The following is an 8,402-nucleotide window of genomic DNA, read 5'->3' on the forward strand; positions in this document are numbered from 1 at the left end:
TTTGCACCACCAGCTAGTCCTCTACAGACATATAATGCAAGGTTTCATGTGTACTTATTGTCATTGTAACGTAACATAGCTCCAGCACTAGCTGCTACTTCTAAAGGATCTGAATATTCATCATCTGGATTATCACTCGGCTCCGCCATTTTGAATTTTTGAACATATCCACTGACCACCAGGGTCACGCAAAATCATGCAAAAAAGCAACCGATGCTTTAAATTCGAACTTGAATGGGCGGTTTTTAGTTACAAATTGCAAAAAAGAAAAAAGATGCACGAAAGCCGAAAAGTTGCTCCAAATCTGAAAAGTTGCTCAAAATTTGGCGAGCAACTTATGTACACAGCCCTACTCTGAGGTCCAATCGGTCAGTTTTGAACGTGAGTAAAACACTCAAAGTAAACGGCCTTTGAACAAAAATCAAAGCTCAAAATTTTGCCCAGCAGGGGTTATGCAAACGCACTTTCAAAATCTGAAGGAAAAAAGGAAGTAATTTTTTGATCACAGGGGCACTTAAAAATTTAGCGTGTAAACGCAGTTGATCATGTAAGCAAAACAAGAGTTTACAAATCTGAAAGCACGAAACTCCCGTGATTCATGTTAATTCAGTCGCGTACAAACGCATTGCCTTCTTAAACTAGTGAGTCTTTCTCCTCGATCCAGCTCTCTCAAGATTTTAAAGTCCGTAGTGGCGGACCATTAAATATGAAAATTCCAGTCTTTTTGTAATTAAGGCTTAAAGCTTGGGTCACTTAGTGTTTAGTGAACATAGTTTTGAAATCCAAAGGAAAAATTTGATAAGAACCAACAAAAGGGAAATTAAGCAGATAATGGTTTATTTCTCAAAATTTCATTACTGGTATGGCAATCCCAGTCGTAAAATGGGTAATATTTCTCCGTTTTATTTTTTCCGTGTCGATAAAAGTCTTGCCTGTCACTCCCCTGCTAAGTGGTGTCTTTTGCATAGAGTCTTCTGTGCGTATTTTGTTAGGTTTGAGGGGCCGAGGTAATGCGTAGATATCTCTGATGTACACAGGAGAACATTTAATTAACCTCCAATGACGTCGAAAGTCCTTGTAACGCAAATGGCGTTTTAGTGCATCTTTAAACAAAATATACCCTTATGGAGCTCAAGAATGGAACTTCGATTGGATAAACAAGACAGGCGATGAAAAATAAATATCTGAAATCTTAAAAGCGACGAGAAATGGACTTTGACAACAATCTTTCGCCCGTCGAGCCGAAATCAAAGTGAGCTGTGTTTCTAATATTTTACCAAATGTGCTGTTATGTACAACACTGAAACCAAATGGAAAATTTTCTGGTAACTTATGGGTTCAACAAAGACAGAGAAGGAATCGAACACCTTACGTGGATACTACTGAATTCACGTTGCCACTGTCAATATTATAAGCCCAGCAGTGAGTGGCCTCTAAAAGAGCTGTAACCGTTGAGTGAAGGCTTCGAAAACCGGACTGGCTACTTGTTAACAAATTATTATCCACTGCAAACGCGTAAACCTGATTATGTATTCTTGGGTTTCACTCACGTGATCAACAGCCATGTTTTTCAACAAAAACAAAAGAGACGTTAGCATAATAATAGCTTTCAATTCCCAGAGGATTGGATCGGAACACTGACATTGCGGCCATTTCATTGTTTGGGGACACCAACATGGCGACTGTGACGTCATGTGAAATCCAAGAATTATTCTCTCAAAAACTTTAGCAACAACCGGGATGATTGAAATTGGACGGTAGTTGTTCAGGTCCCTGCGTTCTCCTTTTTTAAAGAGTGGTATGACTTTCGAACATTTCCAGTCGGTAGGAAAGATGCCTGTATTTATAGATCTATTGGAAATAGCGCACAATGATTCTGCTATCAAGTCAGGACAAACACCAAGCAGCTTGGCAGATATCCTGTCTAAGCCAGTAGCCATAGATTTACATAGCTTAGACAAAAGGGAAAACACTGCGGATGTATTGGTCTCTTGAAATTGAAAACTGTGCTCGTGATTTTGAATTGTTAGATAATCAAGATGCGAGTGACCAGTCACATTGGCAGGTATTTCCTCTGCCAGCTTGGGCCCTATACTTGCAAAGTGTTCATTGAAGATTTCACATATTTGATTCGGATCAGTGAAAGTCTTATCATTACATTTCACTTCCTTTACTAATGACCCCCCACTTGAAAAAATTAATTGGAACGCTACAGTTCAATACCACCACCCAATTCAGTGCCTTCTGTTTTTGTGTAACACGTACCACAGGCAACCCAGTGTACGCTTCATGGAGCGTCTAGTTAATAATGATTTGATTTATGTACGGGGTCTCCAGTTAGTGTGCCATCGCTAAATACAGTTGACAATTAAATATTATCTATAAAAAGCTAAAATATCACGGCTGATATAACGGTGAAGGAATATATTGAAAAAAGACAACATTTCGAAAGTTCATCAGGGTTTTACGAGCAATGACTACGGTTAACAAAGACGTTATACAATTTGAACAGTGATTGTGCTTTGATACAGCCCTAAAGATACGGATTTTAACGGACTTAATGGATACGGTACAATAATAATAATAATAAATGATAATAGAAATTGTATAGCGGTAAATAAATTTAAAGGAAAAGGTGGATTAAATTTCATCTTTCTTATTAAGACCTAAAGGCTTAAGAGTGTTCGCTATGTTTATGAGATATGCTTCTCTTGCTTTGCGTACACTGTCACGATTGGAATGAATGAGCTCGAGTGGAATAAGTGAAATGTCGTTGGCGGTGTGATTATTAGTGAGGAAGTGTTCTGAAACTGTGGTAGGCTTGGAGACGTTGGTTGGTTTGTCGACTGGTCTGCGGTGCTCGTCTGTGCCATGTAGAAGACATCTTTTGAATTGCAGTTGATGTTATGCGTAATATGTCCTGTTTCGCCCGTGGCATGGAATGTGTAACTACAATAGTTTGTCCGTCAGTAATATAGTTGCATGTAGAACAGTTATTGCCACATCGTTAAGAAGCCCGAAGTTGATTTTTTTGCGCGGTGGGATCGACGTGTAGTTTGGCACGAACAAGGTAGCTTTGGAGGTTGCTACTACGACGGAAAGCTGAAATAGGAATAGTTTTGAATTCAAGTTGCACCTTAAATATAAATCCTTAAATGGTAAATCAAACGCAACTCGCCCTTCGCTTAGAAATTCCGATTAGCAACTCCGGACTGAAACGTTTACACTGTTCATAATTGTAAAATACGAAACTATTACAAATACTAATCAACAACACAAATTGATCAATATGAAATACTTCATAGATGATCCAGAATGTGGCACTCCTACTATTTTGAAATTACATATACTTTATAAAGAAAGCCACAATTTAATTTAATTTTAATTTTAATTTAATTTAAATTTTACATAGGCTTAAAATAAGAGCTTTTTAAATACTTGTTTTTACTTACTTTCAATCCAGAGAGGACCATAACAACAACAATCCAACAACAACACAGCTGACAATATTGAGAATCGTTGTGCTTGTATTTTCCATTCATGGCATCATTATTCATGGATATCACGATACCTTTCAGTATTGGATTACACCATAGTTAGTAGTGTACTATGATTACACAAAAGAAACGATGGAATGATCTCCGCACAGGTCCCTACTTTATTATGCACGCGAAAGAAATTAATTATGCATTCGCGTTATTGTTTTGTAGAACAACACGTATGCCCAAAGGAATCGAATATATATATACACGGCTAATTTGTACTTCGGGACTTTGCGTCGGCAAAGCGAGATTTGAATATTTGGAAATTGTCTTTGCATCAGTATAGCTGATCCCAAGCGGTGCATAAAGTTGTGCAAAGAACACAATTTACTTTCGTCGTCCGTGAAATGTTCAAAACCTGTGTGGAAATATGGTTAGTTGGCAAAGTGCATCGGGCGATGGATTTTTTTCACGATGCTCAAGAAAAAAATGCGATGTATAACCTTCAATTTGCCAGAACTCATGATTTCCTGGCAGTAAGCTTTCCTTGAAAAAATATTAGCCCTAGTGACCTGTGGCCGGAAAGCTTACGATTGCCTTCAAGACGAGGGCTAACACCATCTCATAGTTAACCATCGCCTAAACTTGGTCGCCCCAGACAAACCAGCCCAAAGCAGGGCATTGAAAAGACATGGCGGGGAATGAAACGACGTATGCCTTGCACCGGAACATCCATGGATCTCCACCAAAGTTATACACTTGGAAGCATCATTGAGCATATGGCACCGATCTCTACAAAGAGCGATAAAATGCAAAAGGCCACGAAATGCACCGTTCGTGATCCTGAAATGGCCGTGCCTTATACAGGAAAGAAGAAAACATACACTCTGCAGCGCTCTGACGAATTCGCAAACAGAAAGAGAAAACAATCTCACGAAAAATAGAGCAGGTAGTCATTAAATTTTTGATAACAGTAGTTTTATTTGGTCTGTTTGTTATGTTTGAGAATCTGAACCCTATTAAAACGATTACTTGAAACTCCACTTCTTTCCCAGGAAAAGTGCCAAAATTGCAGGAAAAAATGTTCTATTTTCCGTATTTCAGTCAGACGTTCGACTGGTTTTTTAAAGTGCATACAGACTTAAGAAGAAAGAACAAAGCGCCACAGTCTCAAAGGACGTCTATTGTTGTGGCTATTGTTTCCTTGAAACAAAGGAGCGTGCGCATAATGAAGTAGGGACGTGTGCGGAAATCTTCCTGAAACGATTAACCAACACCTCGTATCATCGCTAACGACAAGGAATATGGTATCCAAACTACGGAACGGGGATATCTTCTTCAAAGCCTGTAACGTTTATGTTCTCTAGGCAAATAATGCGAGAAAGTACTGAAAACTGTTGCCACTGCAGCCACGCCTTCTCGTTCATCAAGCTCTTTCCAAAGAGCATTTCTCGCTGCCTCCAGTTTTACGCTAGCGCTACTTGAAAAAAAAGCTCTCTAAGAGCCTGTACAAATCGGATGAATGTGTCACGCTACTACCTTGTTGAAAATATTCAACCTCAAATTCTCTTAAATTACAAAACTTTACTTGTCGCTTTCTCAACTTAACTTCTCCATCGCTACAAAACTGGACCTACAATAGGACGTTTTCAACCACCAATAACAATAGAGAAATGTACGACTTCTGGTGGACGAACAAAAGAAGCTGAGACCTTTTTGCAGATACGACGGCCATTTTGATTTTTATTGTTTCGAAAGACATTATGGGATACTCGGTGGGCAAATTAATATGTATTTGCCCCCTGGGCATCCCATAATAGCTATTTGAAACAATAGAATCAAAATGGCCGCCGTATCTGCAAAAAGGTCTATGGGAGATCAGGAGCCCATCTGGAGCGTGCAACTTCCATACAGCGTCCGTGAAAAGGCGTTTTCACAAATAGGTTTATTTTAAGACTAGCCCTTCCCGCGAATTAGGTCAAAAAACAAAGGCAGTTCCGGTTCGGTGACCCTATGACGTCAGCTTAATTTTTTGTAATTGGTCATCGGGCTCCTGTGGGAGTCTCATTCGCGGGAAATTCAATCTAAAAATAAATCGGGCTGTGAAAACGCCGTTACACGAACACAGTAGAGTTGTAGGCTCCGGGTCATGGGTTCCTGGAGAGATCTTTTGCTTTCGTCCATCAGTATGGCGGCGATGGCGTCACATAAAAAACCTCCTATTGATGACATCTTGTCTAATTATACTCTACTTTTATCGGCAACGCAGAAAGCAATCTGTTAGCTTGTGTTTCTACTTCTGAGATTATCCATAGAAATTTCCATCTGCTTCTGTAAATCCTGTCATGCAAAAGTTGTTCCTTTAAAACGCATCGCTGCTCAATCTTGATCATTCTATCTAAATTTCATTTTTTTTTTGCCGCGTGGTTACCAAGTCCTCATGCCAGTTTTTTGGGCTTGAAGTTAGCGCAGTCGTCGGTGGGATATAAATACCAGTGCAATACTGCAAAGTGGATGAATCGGTATTCCGCCTACCATAGGGAAAAAAAAAAAAGGTGAAATGAAGAATCAGGAAGACCCTTAAGGGTTCTAGTGAATGTAGAATGGTCACTGGCCCATTACCACTGGTTAAAGATATTTTAACAAATAGTGCTATTTTACAACAATAAGTGGTTTTCAATCACCTGATAAGACGGTCATGTTGGTGCACAAAACAATAGCAAATTACGGCTCGTGTTCTGCATTATAATAATTATAAGTCTTAATTCCAAAAAGACTTTTTTCTCTATTGTTCTGTGCATCAACATGGCTGCTGTGACGTCAGGTGAAAACCATCTATAACAACAATCACTCTACGTAAGGGTTAGACAATGAACGCGAGTGTTGTATGGGATATAGTGCTTCGAGCATAGTAGAAGGCCACAAGGGCGTAGCCCGAGTGACACTTCTATCTAATGCGAGAGGCGCTATAGTCCCATAGGATACGAATTTTCATTGTCAAACTGTCTTAGAGTATGGTCACATCCACGAAGAAACCATATTTTATGCCGATTATATTTATGAGCGTATTTTAATTTTTATTCACAATTGGGAATCGGGTTGTTATTTCGTTTTGGATGTCGCCGTAATGTTTGTAGAATTTTACGAATAACAATGCTTTCTTTCTTTGGAGCTTTGTTTATTTTTTGTTGTTTTGATAACTCATTTGCTCCGGCTATGAGCCAGTATACATAGCTCGAAGGAACTTGAGGCCGTCCTTGCCACTCAAGAGTTACTTGCTTTTGAGAGCGTAGACATGTGCTGTTGGCACGAACAAGAGAGCAAGCAGCACACTGGTGAAAGCTGTCTCAGACGCCCTTCAACCACAAATCGGGGAGCCAGAATGTAAAATTGAAAAAGTACATAAAAAAGGCAAGGAAGAAACATCTAGCGAATCATCAGCAACCACATCTCTTGTTATTAAAAGTACTGTGAGACCACTCTTTCGTTTATATCTTCCTCAAAATAGCGATATTTCTTGTTCACAAACATTGACGTCAAATATCTTTTGATATTCAAATTTGCCGAACACGGAACTAAAGAAGTCATTGGGTTCTGGTTTGCATTTTAATAAAAATAGGTGACGTCACAAGAAACATCGCTTTTGATAAGTCGAACTTGGTTTTGTTATTTTGGTGATTACATCTCTTGCTTAAGTTTTGTAAAGCGAAAACTTCAAGTAAAATTGTTATTGTTAGAACTGCAAGTTGTTTTTGTTTATATTAGAAGCTTGTAATTCGTTAGTCTGCTGTATATACATGTACTCATTAGTATGCTCTATATAGAGCATACTAATTAGGCTTTTAGACAAAGGAAAACTGAAGAATTATTAGTATGTTCTATATAGAGCTTACTCATGAGTAGTTATTTTACCCCACAATTTCCCTGTGCTTCGCCTCTTTACATTATTCAAGACAGTTTATTGCTGGTTTTCACTCACGTGATCAACAGCCATGTTTTTCAACGAAAACAAAAGGAAGCGTTTGCATAATAATAGAGTTAAATTCCCGGAGGATTTGGACGGGGCACCAACATGGCCGCCTTTTTTTTGTTTAGGGGCACCAACATGGCGGTCGTGACGTCATGTGAAAACCGAGAATTGGATATAAATCTTATTCATGAATGGCGCCTGTCTTATTATTCTTTTGCTAGTGTGCAAATTAGCCTACCAAGCCTCATTTTAGAGCTAGAATTCTCTTCAATTCACTGTATGGTATCGAGATCATTCTCGTCACCACAGCCGCGGTGGCTGGGAAACTCTATGTAGGAGAACATGCGCCGTAGGGCTCCTATAGCCAATAATAGACCTATTTGCAGATACGGCGGCCATTTTGATTTCTATTGTTTCGAATAGCTATTATGGGCTGCCCAGGGGGCAAATACATATTAATTTGCCCCCTGAGCATCCCATAATGTCTTTCGAAACAATAGAAATCAAAATGGCCGCCGTATCTGTAAAAAGGTCTATTGGCTATTTGAACCTGACGGCGCCTGCTCACTCCTCGTGCTAACGTGAATGTACCAATTAGAGACGCTCTTGATTGTTCTTCACGAAAACCAGTGAGAAGACACCTTCTCTCCCTCAGTCAAGAGAAGAGCTCTGGGGTCGAGATTGGTATCGAGACTTGGTGGGCTAATTTGCACTTGGGCAAAAGAATTATAAATTGACCGCCATTTATGAATCAGATCCACAGAGCACACAAATACTGGGCACTGATTAGCTGAGTGGATGTGACCATGTTCAAATTAAAGGGACAATGTAATGGCGTTTGTAACGATTTCTAGTCAAAATGTAACAAACGTCATCTTTTAACACCTCATGGTTTCGAAATGCTTTCGAAATTATTTTTTAGACGATCCACGTGACGCAAGAAAGAACAA

General features: G+C 39.3%; 1 protein-coding gene across 1 annotated transcript in view; it reads right to left on the reverse strand.

Annotated features, from left to right (window-relative positions):
* Positions 1-3,320: 3,320 nt before the first annotated feature.
* LOC138059126 (receptor-type tyrosine-protein phosphatase S-like) overlaps positions 3,321-8,402 on the reverse strand; it is a 183,748-nt gene continuing 178,666 nt past the window's right edge. The window contains exon 20 of the mRNA XM_068904661.1: positions 3,321-6,013. Within this exon, the coding sequence (XP_068760762.1) occupies positions 5,921-6,013 (93 nt within the window). The 3' untranslated portion in view covers positions 3,321-5,920. The remainder of the gene's footprint in view (positions 6,014-8,402) is intronic.

This window comes from Montipora capricornis, chromosome 8 (genome assembly GCF_036669925.1).
Source record: "Montipora capricornis isolate CH-2021 chromosome 8, ASM3666992v2, whole genome shotgun sequence".
NCBI classification, from domain to species: domain Eukaryota; kingdom Metazoa; phylum Cnidaria; class Anthozoa; order Scleractinia; family Acroporidae; genus Montipora; species Montipora capricornis.